The sequence below is a fragment of the Engystomops pustulosus genome, chromosome 2, assembly GCF_040894005.1.
Source record: "Engystomops pustulosus chromosome 2, aEngPut4.maternal, whole genome shotgun sequence".
NCBI lineage: Eukaryota > Metazoa > Chordata > Amphibia > Anura > Leptodactylidae > Engystomops > Engystomops pustulosus.
Window position 1 is genome coordinate 240763599 of NC_092412.1, and position 20053 is coordinate 240783651.

Genomic DNA, 20053 nt, shown 5'->3' on the forward strand with positions numbered 1-20053 from the left:
TAAACACAGGTTCATGGTAATGTGATGTCACACAGGCGCACGGCTCATTATATCCCTGGTCATGTGATGTCAAGCATGTGCACGCTCATTATATCCCTGGGCATGTGATGTAACACAGGTGCACGACTGGTTATATCCCTGGTCATGTAATGTCACATAGGTGCACATCTCGTTATATCCCTGATCATTTGATGTCACACAGGTGTTGTGCTCATTATATCCCTGGTGATGTGATGTCACACAGGTGCACGGCTCATTATATCCCTGGTCATGTGATGTCACACAGGTGCACGGCTCATTATATCCCTGGTCATATGATGTCACACAGGTGCACGGCTCATTATATCCCTGGTGATGCGATGTCACACAGGTGCACGGCTCATTATATCCCTGGTGATGCGATGTCACACAGGTGCACGGCTCATTATATCCCTGGTCATGTGATGTCACATGGCTCGTTAGTATCACAGGCAGAAATCAGAGTTGCGTGTTATCATGAGCCGTGCACCTGTGTGACATCACATGACCAAGGATATTACAGGCCGTGCACCTGTGTGACATTACATGACTGGGGATATAATGAGTGGTGCACCTGTGTGATATCACATGACCAGAGACCTGTGTTTATCCCCAGGAAGTAAACATTAAAGCTTCCAATAGAATGACAGCAAGCAGAGATCTAGAAAACTGTGAAGAATTGATACAGAAATTATATTGTAAAATTGTATAACTCTAAAGATAGATTGAAATAGAGATTATATGTAATATGTTTTCATTGCATTTAGTTTTTAAGAGGCAATGAATGATAAATTCTTACTTTCTTGTTATCACACAGCTGTACTACAAGTGTCGATATCACTGAGCAAAGTGGAAATTAGCGTGGGACAGTCCAAGTACTTCACATGTACAGGTATGTCATTTATTCTACCATTAATCTTCATTTTCTACATTTTTACCAATGATACTTATTATAGTGCAGGACTGGCATTGTTCTCAAGGACGGACGCATAAAATCCAGCACGGAAGCCAGAGACAAAGAGAATGCATAAGTAGTCAAGGTCAGAGGAGAGGAAAGCCAGGACAGTAGAGTGTCTGATCTTAAGGACATCATTCAACATAAAATATAATAGTTTGTTCTATTATAGTATTTTGAAATTGGATTCTGGATATCCTACCAGAGAAGGGAGGGGGAGCATCATAACTGCAAATATTGATTTATGTTTTAAAAACAAAAATAATTTTTTGTGCACTGGTAGCCATCTTTTGTCGGAATCTAAAGTTATTGTATCAAAAAAGTCGAGGCTGGCTACTACAGGCCAGTAACCAGTATTTTCCTATGGTTCATCTTTGACCATATATAAGCCACAGTTTTGCATTTTGGACAAAGGAGAAGTAATATATAGAAAACTAATTTGGCTTTTGGTTACACCAAAGGGCTTTGTGACCATGATAGTTTTTCCCTTTGGTACACACCAGGAAATCTGTTATTTGCTAAGACAGGGTTATGAGCATGCTTATCCTTGAAGTATTCCCAATATAGATGAACCGGTCTTAGTTTCCTTCAAAGGTGCTCTTAGAATGTACTCAACAAGTGACATAGGTGCAACACAACAAGGGGATAGACAGAGACTGGTCGGGATCAAGCCGAGGTCAGGGCAAGTGTCTATGGTCAAGGCTTAAACTGACGCATCTTAGAATTGTGGTGAAGAACTACCTTGTCACCTTTAAGGATGTGGGCACCTTTGCATCCCATTAAGTGCTGCCTTAATGCTGAGGCACCCGCCCAGTATAAACTCATGCTTGCTTTCCATAGGTTGTGTGTAATGCAAAAAAAGTCCCTTTCACTTAAAATATAAAAACAGTCACGACACATGGATAATAAATACTTGGACTAAACTGTTAAAACAGACAATGACAACCCAATTCAGGATTCTAATATCCATGCGACTCCTCTAACTTTAACTCTGTTTTAGTTGATGACAAAGTTTAAGACCGGTTAAACTTCTGCTTTGCCACCAGTTACTTACGGGGCATCTGTTTGTTTACAGAGGCTGGTGCTCCCGTCCCGACCACTGCCCTGTGCCTGCTACAGCAGGATGGGGACATCAGCCTCTGTAAACATACAGACCCCCAGCAGTTACGTGCGGCACCATGGGAAAGCGAGAGTTCTGGTGAGGTAAGTATAAGTTTAAAAAAAAACATTTTCATTCCCAGACAACCCCTTTAAATAGCCAACTGACTTGTTGGAACACTATTTTACACCTGGAATACAGATGAGTTCTTCTGTACCTTTTTTCTTCTCTTGAGATATCCCAAGACGTATAGTAAGACATGACAAGCTTTGGAGAAAAAAAAATTCCAAAGCTGTTCTGCTTGTCTTACTATTCCAGGTATCTGTCACCATCTGTCCTTCTATTCTAAGTTTCGATAATATTATTAACTTCTTTTCAGTGATGTGTATCATTGGTTGTACATTTGGGTAAAGGTAAAGCCATAAAAATTTATATTGAAGATAAATAAAAGGAGCCTGCCCCCCCAAAAAAATCTGACACGTCTACATTACTGAATGTTTAGTCTGGAAAAAAACAAACAAACTATTATTTGAAAATTGAACATTTGTATTCAGTGGTTCAATATCTGCACTTTTTGACACTTTTTTAAGACTAGGTGTTAATTAAAGATGAGCGGACCTGATGTTTCCTTTCGGGATCGGGGTTTGGGTTTCTCCAGCGAGATCCAGACAGATTGCCGGATTGCCGGGTGAACAACCAATCTGTCAGATTGATGCCCATAGCAGCTGGGAAACATCGGGTCTGCTCATCTGTAGTCTTAATGAGTTTGTGTATTTAATTTTAAAAAAATTACTATCAAATAATTATTTTTCAGTTTTGGGAGAGGCTGAAACAATCGACTGGTATAATCCACAAGGAGAAAAGATAATATCAAACCAGAGAGTTGTGGCACATAGAGAAGGCATGAGATCATGGCTCACCATATACAATGCCAACATAGATGATGCCGGGATATATCGATGTCAAGCTACTGATTCTAAAGGACATACCCAAGAGTCTACTGTCGTCGTGGAAATTTACCGTGAGTATTTGTGGATCATGATCATTGGAGATTATTGTGCTGTGACAGCAAATCATAGCTTTTCGACCAACTTTAGTTATGTACTGCAGAAGGGCATCAAATGATCATCAGAAGACATGGCTACATGTCAACCAATGACAAAGGCAATGAAGTTGTGAAACCTCCTCCATGCTTTAGTCTTGGCTTGCAGCAGGTACCATGTCGTCAACTGTTGCATAACACAAATTTTCATCTTTTGGACACAAATACCTAAGACTTTGATTCATCTGTGTTAAAACCCTTCCCTAAATGTTATTGGTCCAGTTAAAGTGTTTCATACCCCATGAAATAAACAGACTAATTTTATAAATAGTCTTACTAGGGATGAGTAGACATTAAACCACTATAAATTTGGGTTTCGGCATTTGGGCTCACTCCATGCCAGTAACACCTAGACACACCCAGCACCAGTCACAGATGTTGACTCTTTAAATGCCGCCGATGCATTCCTTGCATCACATGCACACCGCCATTTACCCTTGGATTCTCTCACCCTGATGGCATCACGAGGAGCGATGATTCTTGCGAAAATAGATACACACTTTCACTGCTTTGATTTAAGGGGTAACACCTGCAATAGGTGGAAGCACTGATTCTGGGTGTTATCGGTGGCGGTGAGTGTAGAGGTCTTGATAATCGAACTGGAGCTGAACTCGAGTTTGCCAAACTTGGCCAAACCGGAACCCGAATGGATCCGCTCGTCCTAGTCAATGGTTTTTGGGCTGCAACCTCTCGGCAGCCCTCTGAGTGTTTGTTTATAGTAGTGATGCGCTGAGTGTGTGTATAGCTCATGTGAGTGAATGTATATAATAGACCTCAGTGAGTGAATGGATGTAGCAGAGCTGTGTGCGTGTGTGAAAGAATGGATGTAGCAGAGCTAAGTGTGATTGTATGGGTGTAGCTATGTGTTCTGTGTTCTTGTGTGTGACCACCAGGGAATTTTTAATTCGTGTAAAATATATTTTTCTTTTTTTTTGGATGACTAAACCTGGATTGTCTTATAGTAAGGTGTGAGCACTTTTATCTATTAGAGTGCACTGTCCGATATTTGTCAGGTTCAGCAGGACAGCCATCTAGGTGCTAGAGCTGCAAATCTCAACATCTACAACACAGCAGGACATTTTTTAAAAAGACTTTTTTGGAAACTTGCTTTATTATACATGCAGAAAGCAATTAAAAAGTGCAAAGGTGTTTGTCGTCTTGAATGTTACTTTCACATACTGCGTTAATGGCTCAACACAAAACTACATTACTATGTGCAGCAAAGAATCAAACAACACATCCGCTTAAAGTGAGTCTAACAACTTGCAACCCACCACAAGTAAAAGAAACATTGTGTAGTTAAATGTATAACATTTCCAGATACAACTTTCCTGTTTTCCTAAGATCTGTCATTTTGGAGAAAATACAATTTTTATCTTTATGCAAATGAGCTTCCCTGTGGACCAGGGCGGGGCTCTGTCTTATGCTCCACCTATTTTCTTCTTCCTGTGCTGCACATCACCAACCACCAGCCGATCTTTGCACAATGTCTGACACTGCTTACAGAAAGAAGAAAAAAGGAGCAGACACAACCCATCCCCTGCTGCACCAGGGAGCTAATTTGCATAAATACAAAGTTTGGACACCAGAAATGTAGGACAAGAAAGATCAGAATTCTGTATGTTTCTGGGTTTTTTTTTCTGTTTTTGAGTGGCTCTTTGGGGTAGCTGGATTTTAGAACCCACCATTCTTATATTGATAACTTATCCTTGGAGCAGGTCATCAATTTATTTAGCCTTAAAACCATTTAATTACAGTTTCTATCAAAACTTAATTGGAAAATGTAGTGAATATTGGAAGATTGGTTTGACCTCTTCTTCAGTTCTTTACCACCGGGTGGCCTTCACTTCACGGTTATCACCAATGTTTCACAGACAAGACAAAACATTGTATCGGTGTCCCTCATCCACAAATAAAATAATCATATATTTTTTTCTTTACGTTAGAGAAACTGTCATTTGAAGATGTCAGAGCTACTCAAGAATTCCGGCGAGGAGAAGATGCAGAAGTGGTCTGCCACGTCACCAGCTCTCCCGCTCCAATGGTCAGATGGTTGACCAACGGTGAAGATATAACAGACATTGATGACAGTTAGTATTTTGGTAACGTTTTAAGTTATGTTTTTCCCAAGAGGTTTTCACTATTATTTTAACACTTGTAAGATATCCAATATTTTACTGTACTTTTCAATGTATTCCTTTAAGAATTCAAAAAAAATCTATTCCCCATTATTTGGCAATGCAGAAGCAAATTTAGAAAATGTACAGTGTGGTTTCTCTGTTATTCAAGCTAGAAATAAAAAAAAAAATAATTAATAATTTGATGTGCTGGATGTTTTAAGAGGTTCCGGGCCTTTTATTATATCCAATACAAAATCATGAACCATGATGAATTCTATGCCAGGACCTGTCCAATGAAGAACTATGCTGTACCCTCAATGTCTAGCCCTTTAAAGACCACTTGTCAAGAGACTGATGATAGAGGGTCAAAATGTGAGGCTGTGAGGCAGAAGTGGTTCTAGTAAATGGACTCCAAGCTTGATTCCATGGACACCGTAGGGAAGGGGGGCCTATTTTATCCAGAGATAAGAGCCTATTAATAAATTAGGTGCAACTCCCACTTTCTGTGTTCTGAAAACTCCCATACAGTAGCGGCTGAAGACCACTCCCATGAAGCCTGACCAGTGCAAATTGGGCTCCAAATTAAACATTTTGGCGTTGCACCAATATTTTAAGCCAGAATCTTGTGTACAACATGCAACGGGGCAGATTTATCAAGTGTCTGAAAGTCAGAATATTTCTAGTTGCCCATAGCAAACAATCACAGCTCGGCTTTCATTTTACAAGTGCTTATGAATATTTTAAAGGGGAGCTGTGATTGGTTGCCATGGGCAACTAGAAATATTCTGACTTTCAGACACTTGTTAAATCTGCCCCAATATGTTTCCCCATGAATCTCAGATTCTGTAGGTCATATGTATCCATGTGACCGGCTGGGATTGGCAGCTTGTTAAAGCATGAGTTTGCATGACTACATAATCAAATTCCACAAAGGTAAGGGAGGCTTCAAGTAGACATTCCATTTTTTTAATAAGGGATTAATAGACAATGTAAGGTATGAAAGGAAATCTGCCATCAAAATCAAGTATGATAAACAGGGGCATAACCAGGAGAGACAGGGCCCCAGAGAAACCAGACAATGGGTCCCCCAAAATATATAAATTTTTGTATCCTCACACATGTGAGTTACAATCACATACATTTATAAACTAATATATATACACATTTATATACTTTTAATCATTTAGGATAAAAACAACATATACACACATACAGCATAAGCATACATACATTATGTACACACCATATATACAGTACAGACCAAAAGTTTGGACACAGCTTCTCAAAGAGTTTTCTGTATTTTCATGTCTATAAAAATTGTAGATTCACACTGAAGGCATCAAAACTATGAATTGGCAGATGTGGAATTATATACTTAACACAAAAGTGTGAACCAACTGAAAATATGTCTTATATCAGTGATGGCAAACCATTTAGACACCAAGTGCCCAAACTACAACCAAAGCCCATGTATTTTTCGCAAAGTGCCGATGCGACAATTTAAACAGTAACTTATTACTCCCTGCTCTGTCACAGGTTTAAATTGTAATAGCATCTGAGAACCCCAATACAGAGGAAAGAAGAAGAAGAAGTTTGGATTATCATTGTTTCCTTCTAGGGTCCTGGGCTGCCTGGGACTGCAAGAGGCCTTGAGTCCTGTCTGGCGAACTCTGAACTGGGGTGATGGTGCGGGTGCCCATAGAGAGGGCTCCGAGTGGCACCTCTGGCACCCGTGCCATAGTTTCGCCATCACTGTCTTATATTCTAGGTTCCTCAAAGTAGCCATCAGTTGTGTTGTGCAGAATAGACTGAATAGACTGTTGTAATTTGTATTATGGCTAGAAAAAAGCAGCAAAGTAAAGCAAAACGAGTGGCCATCATACTTTAAGAAATGAAGGTCAGTCAGTCCGAAATATTGGGAAAACCTTGAGAGTGTCCCCGAGTGCAGGTGCAAAAACACTCCTCCAGGCTGTGTAAGGGCTATTTGACCTGGTGGGGGGCTACGCCAGATGACCTGGCCTCCATAGTCACCTATCGAGATGGTTTGGGGTGAGCTACAACGCAGAGTGAAGGCAAAAGGGCCAAGCATCTCTGGGAACTTCTTCAAGACTTTTGGAAGACCAATTCAGGTGACTACCTCTTGAAGCTCAAGAGAATGCCAAGAGTGTGCAAAGCAGTAATCAAAGCAAAAGGTGGCTACTTTGAAGAACCTAGACTATAAGACACATTATTAGTTTTCACACTTTTTTTGTCAAGTATTTCATTCCACATGTGAAAATTCACAGTTGTGATGCCTTTTGTGTGAATCTACAATTATTCCTTGGCCCTTTATGATCTAGTTTTGCAGTTTTTACACTGTATCTCCTTCCCCCTGCTTCCTAAGCACTTGTGCAGTGAGTAATTCCTGCCTCAGTGCTTCAGGCTTCATTTACATAATTTTACATGTAGATTTTAGAAGGAACAAATATAAGTAGATTACCACAGTCACGGTGCCTGGATCTCTGAGTAATGTCCCTGGTTTATCATGATGGATTTTATGGTAGATTTCCTTTAAAGTAAACATACATATATCTTAATATAGGAATATAGGATCCATATATACTCGAGTATAAGCCTAGTTTTTCAGCACAAAAAATATGTTTTTTTATACTCGAGTATGAGCCGATTTTGGGTTTTCAACACATTTTTTACCAGGGTTTTGTGGTAAAATTAGGGGTCTCGGCTTATACTTGGGTCAGCTTATACTCGAGTATATATGGAATTAATTCATAAAATGCTATTTTATTCAGCTCAACCGAATAGCAGCACTTACTGGTGTCCTCCTGGTACAGCATTTTAACCTTTGGGCTTTAAATGTAATTCAAGACCTTTACTGATAATTTTATGGAGTCTCATATTGCCATGTTTAGAAATAATTTCAGAAAATCACCATCTTTTACAGTTTTTTTCTGTCAATAGACTTTTTAGTAAAATGTCAACTAAATAATCAGTCCTGCATTCTAATGCCTCTGGCCACTGTATTACCGTGAAGGCTTTTTTATGGTTCTATACTGAAACGGGTAGAGAATAAGAAGTTGAATACAGGTCGATTTGTCATAGTACACGAACATACAGGCAGCTCCTATAAGTTTTTTCTTAAGTTGAATTAGTATGTAAGTTGGATCAGGTATATTTTGTAAGTATAACTCCAGCCAAGTGCTTTGGTCATTATGATTATGACAAAATTGGATTTAAATAGTTTTGGGTTGACAAGGAAACAAAGGATTAACAATGAAGCTTTATTATGGACATCTTAAAGTTGATAATTGCAGCCTGGGACTAAAGTACAGTAAAATTACATATATCCGGAAAGGTGACAGTGGGAAGATTAAAGGAAATTGTAAACAAAGTGCACTGACATACTGGTATGTGCCACTTCTGGCAGGATTTGCTCTTCTTTTAGCTCCTTAGGCCATTATTTTTTTCAAAATTATGCAAATGAGCCTCACGGGCTCCAAACTCCATAGCTGGTAATAGAACCCAAAGCCCCTCAGGGTAATTTGCATAATTTTTAAAGCTTTTTTATATAAAAACAAGGCGATAAGAAACTAGAAGAAGAGTGGATCCTGCCAGAGGTGGCACACACATTTCAGTGTGCTTGGTTTACAATTCTTGATCCTGGCGGTAGATTTCCTTTAAGTTGAGGAGTGTCTGTATATGCTTCTTCATATTCACTGGAGAGGCAAAGGATAGATGACACATCGGGGGTATGTTTTGCACAAGGCATGAAAAAGTTGAAATTCATGTGGGACCTAGCGTAGATTTAATTTGGGTCCACCTGGGGTACAATATGATCATGCGCTGGAGATGTGATAGGATGAGCTTTGAAAAATAAAACGGGATTTTTTGGTACTATTTGGAGATGTATATGTAATATTTTATTATAAGTTTGTGATGTGAACTGCACTCTGTTGAAGTGTTTTGCTAGTTTGCATATCCCTGTCCACGTGATAAATATTATAAATTATATTATATATATATTATTATATATATTTTACTTATATAGCCCCATCATATTCTGCAGCACTGATTATGAGAGGAATATACAAGTAAAACCAGACATTACAGAGTAATATAATCAGATAAAGCGATAGCAGTGGGGCCCTGCACGCTAGAGCTTACAATCTATGAGGATGAAGGGAAGAGAGGATTCTGGATATCGGGGGCTCTAGTGAAAAGAGCAATTGGGCCTCTTGGGTAGAATCCATCTAGGGGTCCATTTTTTATCATTATATTGTAGACCTCACTATGCTCCAAATTAGGTTGTTTATTGGTTTATTACGAAAAATGTTCGGTAGGCAATAAGCCCCCAAACCCGGCTCTCACCACAGATTCTTGGACAATGTCTCTTTCACTGGAGTGCACGGACTGGTCCGGAACCTGACCATGCAAATACAAACTTCATGAAACACCTAGTTTCAAGTCCAGCACACAGCGATGAGTAAAAGAAATACTTGCTTTTTTGATCCAAGGGGTAAAACCACATATAAGAACGTACAGCTAGCGTCACAGACCGACGCGTTTCGACACGACAGTGACAGGTTGGTAGACCTTGACAAAAACACTGTTGTGTCGAAACGCGTCGGTCTGTGACGCTAGCTGTACGTTCTTATATGTGGTTTTACCCCTTGGATCAAAAAAGCAAGTATTTATTTTACTCATCGCTGTGTGCTGGACTTGAAACTAGGTGTTTCATGAAGTTTATTGGTCCAGTATTTGCTTAGACCCTGGGCCCACCAGCTGATCCTATGATTCACCGGTGGGCCAGTCAGACACTGAAACTGGCACTTATCCCCAATCTGTGTCTGTGGTTTGACCTCCCTTTCTGGAGAATACAAATATTTCAATCAAGTACAGGCGGTCACCTACTTAAGGACACCCGACTTACAGACAATCCATAGTTACAGACAGACCCATCTGACCTCTGGTGAAGCTCTCTGGAAGCTTTAGTATAGTCCCAGACTGCAATAATCAGCTGTAAGGTGTCTGTAATGAAGCTTTATTGATAATCTTTGGTCCCATTACAGCAAAAAATGTTTAAACTCTAATTGTCACTGGGGCCAAATTTTTTTTTGTCTGGATCTACAATTATAAAATATACAGTTTCGACTTACATACAAATTCAACTTAAGAACAAACCTCCGGACCCTATCTTGTACGTAACCCGGGGACTGCCTGTAAACAAAATGTCATATAATTGTTCAATATCCATTATTTTTAGAAAAAAAAAAGTGAATTATTTTGCCAGGGCAATGAGTTATTAATATTGAGCACATATATCAGTGACACAGCAAATATGTGGAATAGTATCATCCCGTCTCTTAATCACAACCTTATAACGATTGTTGTGTAAAGCTGGTTTCTTTCTTTATGAGTTCAGCCATCTATGGGGTAATAAGAGAGATAAAATATTACTTTTTTTTTCTCCCAGAATACACTGTAGCCTTTCCTGGCGCACATGAAAAAATATTAAACTTTGAAAATTACATTTTACTTTCAAATTGGCCAATGCATTTTTCATGAAACGTCTGATAGTGTTAGAGGAAAACAGTTTAGAAATCGGAATGAGTAGACCCGCATCTTCCTTCCGTTCATGTCGTCCTGACCCTTGTTTATGTTTTCTTCTCTTTCAGGTCGATTTGCAATGTTATCAAACAATAATCTTCAGATTATGAACATCAGTAAGAGAGATGAAGGCATGTACAGATGTGAGGGGCGAGTCGAGGTTAGAGGAGAAATCGATTTCCGAGATATCTTTGTCATTGTGAATGGTAAGAAATAATTGCTACATAATATTATGATAATTGTGTTCCTGTTATACATTGGATACAATGTCAATAGGGGGCGGATACTGGTGACAGTCACATTAGATAATCTCATCCCGGCTACTGGGAGGTTTAAATATTTATATTTATTTATATAGCGCCGTCATATTCCGTAGCTTTTCAAATCATAGGGGACAAATACAAATATAATATTACATTACAGAGTACAAACAGTCATATGGAACAAAATGAGTGAGGACTCTACTCACAAGAGCTTACAGTCTATGAGGATGAGGGGGTGACACAAGAGCTTACAGTCTATGAGGATGAGGGGTGACACAAGAGCTTACAGTCTATGAGAATGAGAGGGTGACACAAGAGCTTACAGTCTATGAGGATGAGGGGGTGACACAAGAGCTTACAGTCTATGAGGATGAGGGGGTGACACAGGAGCTAACAGTCTATGAGGATGAGGGGGTGACACAAGAGCTTACAGTCTATGAGGATGAGGGGTGACACAAGAGCTTACAGTCTATGAGGATTAGGGGGTGACACAAGAGCTTCCAGTCTATGAGGATTAGGGGGTGACACAAGAGCTTACAGTCTATGAGGATGAGGGGGTGACACAAGTGCTTCCAGTCTATGAGGATTATGGGGTGACACAAGAGCTTACAGTCTATGAGGATTAGGGGGTGACACAAGAGCTTACAGTCTATGAGGATTAGGGGGGACACAAGAGCTTACAATATATGTGGATGAGGGGGTGAAACAAGAGATTACAGTCTATGAGGATGAGGGGGTGACAGAAGAGCTTACAGTCTATGAGGATGAGGGGGGACACAAGAGCTTACAGTCTATGAGGATGAGGGGGTGACACAGGAGCTTACAGTCTATGAGGATGAGGGGTGACACAAGAGCTTACAGTCTATGAGGATGAGGGTTGACACAAGAGCTTACAGTCTATGAGGATGAGGGGGTGACACAAGCGCTTACAGTCTGTGAGGATGAGGGGGTGACACAAGCGCTTACAGTCTATGAGGATGAGGGGGTGACACAAGCGCTTACAGTCTATGAGGATGAGAGGGTGACACAAGAGCTAACAGTCTATGAGGATGAGCGGGTGACACAAGAGCTTACAGTCTATGAGGAATAGGGGGTGACACAAGAGCTTACAGTCTATGAGGATGAGGGGGTGACACAAGAGCTTAAAGTCTATGAGGATGAGGGGGTGACACAAGAGCTTACAGTCTATGAGGATGAGGGGGTGACACTAGAGATTACAGTCTATGAGGATGAGGGGGTGACACAAGAGCTTACAGTCTATGAGGATGAGGGGGTGACACAAGAGCTTACAGTCTATGAGGATGAGGGGGTGACACAAGAGCTTACGGTCTATGAGGATGAGGGGGTGACACAGAAGCTTACAGTCTATGAGGATAAGGGGTGACACAAGAGCTTACAGTCTATGAGGATGAGGGGATGACACAGGAGCTTACAGTTTATGAGGATGAGGGTTGACACAAGAGCTTACAGGATGAGGGCGTGACACAACAGTTTACAGTCTATGAGGATGAGGGGGTGACACAAGAGCTTACAGTCTATGAGGAGGAGGAGGTGACACAAGAGCTTACAGTCTATGAGGATGAGGGGGTGACACAAGAGCTTACAGTATATGAGGATGAGGGTTGACACAAGAGCTTACAGTCTATGAGGATGAGGGAGTGACACAAGAGCTTACAGTCTATGAGGAAGAGGGGGTGACACGGGAACTTACAGTCTATGAGGATGAGGAGGTGACACAAGAGCTTATAGTCTATGAGGATGAGGGAGTGACACAAGAGCTTACATTTTATATACATAGTCCAAAGTCAAGAAGCCTGGGGCTTGGTATATTTTAAGGGAAAGTTGAAATTTCATGCGGTTAGCAAATGTAATAGGTTGCCTAAAGAGATGGGTTTTAAGACCACTTTTGAAAGTTAGGAGGTTGATAAGCCAGGCATGGGCATTTCAGAAAATTGTTGCAGCTCAGGAGGAGTTCTTGAAATGTATGTGAGAGGCTCAAAAGACAAGCCCGTTAGCTGCATTAAGAATAGATTGTAGAGGAGAGAGTTTAGTGAGTGGAAGACCGATTAGTAGGGAGTTACAGTAGTCTAGTCAAGAGTGAAACAGAGCGACAATTTGCATTTTAGAGGTTTCAATTGTAAGAAATGGGCAAATTCTGGAGATTTTTTTGAGATGCATGCGGCAAGTGATTGAATATTTGGTGCTTATGCACTGCCTTGTGATTATTGTGATTCCACAGACCAAGTTGGAGAGGTCATGCATGGTTGGTCGTTTAGTAGATGGTGGAAAAAAAGATTAATTTTCAAGAAGAGAGAGGACAATGGGGGTCATTTACTAAAGGCCCGATTCGCGTTTTCCCGACGTGTTACGCGAATATTTCCGATTTGCGCCGATTGTACCTGAATTGCCCCGGGATTGTGGCGCACGCGATCGGATTGTGGCGCATCGGCGCCGGCATGCGCGCGACGGAAATCGGGGGGCGTGGCCGAACGAAAACCCGACGTATTCGGAAAAACCGCCGCATTTAAAAACCGAAAAAGTGTCGCTTGGGGACCGCTTACCTTCACTTGGTCCGAGGTGGTGAATTCCGGCGCGATGAGATGACTTTCAGCGCAGCAGCGCCACCTGGTGGACGGCGGAAGAACTACATTCATAAATCCCGGCCGGACCCGAATGCAGAGCAGAGAACGCGCCGCTGGATCGCGACTGGACCGGGTAAGTAAATGTGCCCCATTGTGTTAGAGACAGCAGAGAGACAGTCACTGGTGTTCTGAAGTAAGGCAGGGGTGATGTTACGTGCAGAAGCAGGGGCACAGTTTGTCAGGGGGGCAGCATCTGGGGTATTGGATGTAAAAAAGCTTTGTGTGTGTATTTGTTATGTATATATCCTCTATAAGGGAAGATTTATCAGGCTTTCTAAAAGTAAGAATAGAGCAGTATAGAAAGGAGCGAGAAGAGCGAGATTCAGAGAAGGAAATGATCAAAGGGCGATCGGAGAGATAGAAAGAAAACCAAGAGAGTGCAGTGTCTTTTAGGCCAATGGAGCAAAACATCCTGAGGAGGAGGTGGTGGTCCAAAGTACTGAACGCTGCCGTCAGATCCAGAAGAATGAGGAGAGTATAATTGTACAATCTGTTCAGCTCCTCTTGCTCAATAACTCTCTGCCTGCAGATAGGACACTATGTACAATCTGCTCAGCTCCTCCTGCTCTATAACATGCTGCCTGTAGATAGGACACTATGTACAATCTGCTCAGCTCCTCCTGCTCTATAACATACTGCCTGCAGATAGGACACTATGTACAATCTGCTCAGCTCCTCCTGCTCTATAACATGCTGCCTGCAGATAGGACACTATGTTCAATCTATTCCATAAATGGTGGCCCTTCAACATGCTACCTGCAGATAGGACACTATGAAACTTCTGATCAGTCCCTTCTGCTCTCTAACAAGCTGCCTGCCAACAGGAAATTCATGATTTTCCTAAAGAGCTAAACTCCACCCACCTGACAGTTTAGAGCTTAGTTAGCATATTGGTTTTGAAGCTAACATATTCCACAGACACTGGAATGAGCAGAGTGACATTTTTTTGCTCTATATGACTAATGGATTTAAAAAATGTTGGGTTTTCATAAGAACCAGGAATAAAAATACCGCTTCTTTGCAGACACCTGTTAAAGCTGTTTATTGTAGCCTAAGGCCAAAGTACAGTAAATTACCAACATCCAGTGATTCGTTTGTAACTAGGGGTCGTCTGTAAGTCGGGTATTCTTAAGTAGGGGACCGCCTGTATAAATATTTTCTTATAACAGTGTAATTCTGTTTCCATGACATAACACCGGGAACTTTACAAAGTTATTGACAGATGAGTGGCGAGTTGTGACTAACAAAAATGACTGACGTACAGTAGGCCGTCATCAGTGCCAAGAATTTAGGAGAAAAACCAATAATATAACGATTGCCACAGTCAAGCATCAGTGTGAAGTGTGAAAAGTGCAGCAATATGAATTTTCATTTCATACAATTTATCAGGAACTGAAGTGACTGGTTAATAGGGAGAATACACAAGCGCCCCCTGCTAAACCATGCAAATAACAGGTAAATCAATAATCAAGTGATGGGATAGCGTTACAAGGTCCGGTGATCGGTTAAGTAGGCCGATGCTTGATGGTTTCGTAACTGTGAAAATCCCAGGCATTTATTTGATATTGATCCTCGTTTCCAGAATGAACTAGTTAGTTAGTAGAACTGGGCAGAAGCAATAAATAACGCAATAATATAAAACTCTATCATTTAAATGTTTTTGTTTTAAAATTGATTATATACTGTACGAGCAGCATATAGGGGGGTATATGGGCTCCTCCAATCCAATATTAGCTGTAGAGCCCTAGTCGTGACTGATTTCATGTTTTAGGGCAGCATGGTGGCTTATTGGTTAGCATTACAACCTTGCAGCACTGGGGTCCTGCGTTTAAGTCCCATCCAGGGCAACATCTTCAAAGAGTTTGTATGTCTCTTGTGTTTGCGTCGGTTTCCTACGGGTCTTCCGGTTTCCTCCCACACTTCAAAACATATTGGTGGGTGGATTAGATTGTGAGCCCCATTGAGGACAGGGACCAATTTGGCAATCTCTGTGCAGCGCTGTAGAACCTGTTTGTGCTATATAAATAAAGGAATTATTATTATTACCATTTATCGTGGTTTAAAGTTATTATCTACTAGATTGATACATGCAATCTGTATAGTAGTCACAGAGGTCTGGCTATAGGGCTGCAAGAATGACAGTTCCACTTGTCATGTGGCTCTCAATGGGGCACAAGTGAATATCTAGATATTTGAAAGGGTGTGAAGAATTACCCATTGCCCCCTACACACTATTTCACTATTATTGTGTTAGAAATGTTTTGTAACATTTGTTGTCATTTATTTCTGTACTTTTTTGTGGATATAAGGATTTGATGGGTTTTGGCCCAACGATTGTTGGAAGAGTTCATTTAAGAGACTTGGTATAGAAGGGATAGAGTAGCCATGATTAGGCCTGATTTTCTGTTGGCGTCAAAGGGCTAAGACACGATGGCCGGGGGTTCAAATTACCAAAAAACTGAGAGTGTTACCCACTTCAGAAATAAAACCAAAAATTCCTGCAACCTGTGCTGCCTCAGTTGTAGAATTAAAGTGCAGGTTAGAAGGTAGAAGACATAGCAAGGAGTTAAAAAGGCAATAATGAGAATGTAAAAGGTTTACTCTGAAAGTTGGCCTACAGCACGTTGAGCAATAGGGAAATTTGTTGTCCAGAGAAGGGGAACGTTACTGTTATACCGTATGTAAACCATTGGAAAGAAATGATGAATGTTTCATAGCTTGTGTTTAACCTTCCACCTTTGGGACCCACATATTTCACTAGAATTTAGATTCGAATGGAGCAGCAGTGAAGCATTTATTCAAATTCTCTATTAAATTTTATGACTCTTTGGAAGTGGAGGTCTTTTTTGAGAGGCAAGGTTCATGCTATATACTTCCATTCTCTTTAAATGTCTCCTAAGTATGGTCATGGAATAAGTAGACATGGGTTTTAGAAATGTCTATTGTTTGTGATGGTCAATGATCAGGCAATATGAAACACCTTCAAATGGAGTATACCACCAGTGTTCAACTGTGGTTCCTAGGGCCCACTAGAAAAAGTATGCGATGGGCCCAGCTTCCATCAACTTTTAGGAAACAGACTCTAGCAGCCTCCAAATTAGGTGGTCAGTTATACTGCGACTTATTCTTAAGTTCCATTCAAATGTGTTCATCCTCATATCAGCTCTTCAAACAATATCCATTGCTGTACAACATGAGATGATTAAAAAATTACTTGATTTTACAAATACTCCATATCTGTTTATGTTTATGTTATGTTTGTGTCTCTATAAGGCCATCAAGTAAGTTACCCATCAGAGAGTTAGCTTGTGAGGGGTCCTTAACACACTTTGGGAAGGGCCATTTGACAGGTCAGGAGGGGGGTAGGGGTTAATGACCACTGATACAAATTGCCCCAACTGTCCCTGCCTAATTGCCAATAGCCCTTAAAGAGGACCCCAACTAGGTAACAATACCTTCACTGTATAACGTAAAAGATGAGGAATAAGAAAAACAAAACGGTAGTCAGCAAACCTAGTGAAGATCAGGAGAGTCCATCATGACTAAATAAACGAAGCGCAAACAGTAGTCACAACTAGAGAGCAGAAAGAGCCATGGATGATCAGGAAACACATGTCAGGTAACTAGAGTCCAGGTCAGAGAGTATCCACATACAGGAATGCTAACCCATAAATGTTAGTGAACCCCAAACTCAAGGAGGCTACTTTGCTAATGAGATGGCTGAGAAGCATCTGAGCAAAGCCACATCAATTTTTTATCTCTTGTGTAACAAGAAAACGTGACACCAGGAATATGATAAAACAATTTTTATTGCTCCTCCCTCCTGACTCCATTGGCTAGACTCTACTTCCTGTGTGTCTCTGGACACCACAGGAAATACCAGTGGTCCATACTTGGCAAATCAATGGATGAAGTTTCCTCACTGCGACAGTAGAGTAGCCACAACCAGTGATTGGCTGATTAGCCACAACCAGTGATTGGCTGAGTAGCTACAACCAGTGATTGGCTGAGTAGCTACAACCAGTGATTGGCTGAGTAGCTACAACCAGTGATTGGCTGAGTAGCCACAACCAGTGATTGGCTGAGTAGCCACAACCAGTGATTGGCTGAGTAGCCACAACCAGTGATTGGCTGAGTAGCTACAACCAGTGATTGGCTGAGTAGCTACAACCAGTGATTGGCTAAGTAGCCACAACCAGTGATTAGCTGAGTAGCTACAACCAGTGATTGGCTGAGTAGCCACAACCAGTGATTGGCTGAGTAGCCACAACCAGTGATTGGCTGAGTAGCCACAACCAGTGATTGGCTGAGTAGCCACAACCAGTGATTGGCTGAGTAGCCACAACCAGTGATTGGCTGAGTAGCCACAACCAGTGATTGGCTGAGTAGCCACAACCAGTGATTGGCTGAGTAGCTACAACCAGTGATTGGCTGAGTAGCCACAACCAGTGAATGGCTGAGTAGCCACAACCAGTGATTGGCATGAGTAGCCACAACCAGTGATTGGCTGAGTAGCCACAACCAGTGATTGGCTGAGTAGCCACAACCAGTGATTAGCTGAGTAGCTACAACTAGTGATTGGCTGAGTAACCACAACCAGTGCTTGGCTGAGTAGCCACAACCAGTGATTGGCTGAGTAGCTACAAGCAGTGATTGGCATGCGTAGCTGCAACCAGTGCATAAAGAGAAAAAAGGAGTTCAGCTCACCACTTTTCGTTATCGTCTTGTAGTTTTTGCCGATGCGCAGACGTGCTGTGCGGGGCCCAGAGGTAATGAACAAAAGCGAGACTTGTCCGGCGTCCAGGCAAAAGAGGATTTTCAGTTTTAAATATTAAAAATTCCACTTTATTAGAAAAACTTTTTTTCTTAAAAACAATGAAGACGTTTCATAACAAAAAGAAATCTGACGCGTTTCGGACTATGTGCAGTCCTTAGTCGTAGCCATTTGATATGCTTTTAACGCAGAATATTTAAGCATTGCCAGCAAACCGGAAACAAGTTCATACATGGTCACGTGATAATCGGGCACATACACAGAAAAAGGAAAATATTTCAAGGTAAGCTGTAATTCTAATATATATATATATATAATAGATCGTTTCTAAAGTTAAGACCTATGGGGAATCGTGTTTTTAAAGCTAATAGCCAGTATTCTTCCCGTGATCTCAGTGCCTTAGTTCAATCTCCTCCCCTTTTGGGGGGGGGATACTTTTTCAATGAAATGATTTGTAAGTATGAAATATCTCCTCCACGTTGTTCATGTAGGTGTTTGGATAGTCCTGACATCTTTGTGTGGAATTGTTTCTTTGCTGCTGCAATATGTTCTGAGATTCTTATTTTTAGTTTTCTAGCCGTGCAGCCAATGTATTGTTTATCGCATAATGTGCATGTGGCTAAGTATACCACATGATCACTGTTGCAGTTCATGTAGGACTTAATGTGGTATTGCTTAGATGTGTTCGTAGACGAGAAAACAGTAGTTTTATGTAGTATGTGACACAAATTACATTGTGTGCCCCCACATTTATAACTGCCGTTATATTTTAGCCAAGTTTGTTGTGTATCTTTACGTGTCATGAACATATTGGGAGACGATAAATTCCCTAAATTGGGTGCATTCTTGGCTACAAATCTTAGTCCTTTGTTCAATATTTGGGACAGCTTGTCATCTTGGTATAATATAGCCAGGTGTTTTTTTACAACTCGTGAAATTTGATTGTATTGTTTACTGTATAAATTGTATAAACTGAAAATCCTCTTTTGCCTGGACGCCGGACAATCCTCGCTTTTTGTTCAGCTACAACCAGTGATTGGCTGAGTAGCTACAACCAGTGATTGGCTGAGTAGCTACAACCAGTGATTGGCTGAGTAGCTACAACCAGTGATTGGCTGAGTAGCTACAACCAGTGATTGGCTGAGTAGCCACAACCAGTGATTGGCTGAGTAGCCACAACCAGTGATTGGCTGAGTAGCTACAACCAGTGATTGGCTGAGTAGCTACAACCAGTGATTGGCTGAGTAGCTACAACCAGTGATTGGCTGAGTAGCTACAACCAGTGATTGGCTGAGTAGCTACAACCAGTGATTGGCTGAGTAGCCACAACCAGTGATTGGCTGAGTAGCCACAACCACTGATTGGCTGAATAGCCATAAGCACAGGTTTATTTGTAGTCCCTAGAAAACCTCTGTACAGTCCTGGAATGGAGGGTTGATGGACAGTAGCTTGAGGGTCAAATCACAAGTGGGATTT

The 20053-nt window shown here is 41.1% G+C and overlaps 1 protein-coding gene across 3 annotated transcripts in view; it reads left to right on the forward strand.

The window, feature by feature from the left end:
* Positions 1-20053, forward strand: part of NCAM2 (neural cell adhesion molecule 2) — a 240759-nt gene that overhangs the window by 113072 nt on the left and 107634 nt on the right. For all 3 annotated transcript variants that reach the window (XM_072138586.1, XM_072138588.1, XM_072138587.1), the window contains exons 2-5: positions 836-910; positions 2887-3093; positions 5121-5264; positions 10967-11104. In XM_072138586.1, coding sequence (XP_071994687.1) covers positions 836-910; positions 2887-3093; positions 5121-5264; positions 10967-11104 — 564 coding nt within the window. The remainder of the gene's footprint in view (positions 1-835; positions 911-2886; positions 3094-5120; positions 5265-10966; positions 11105-20053) is intronic.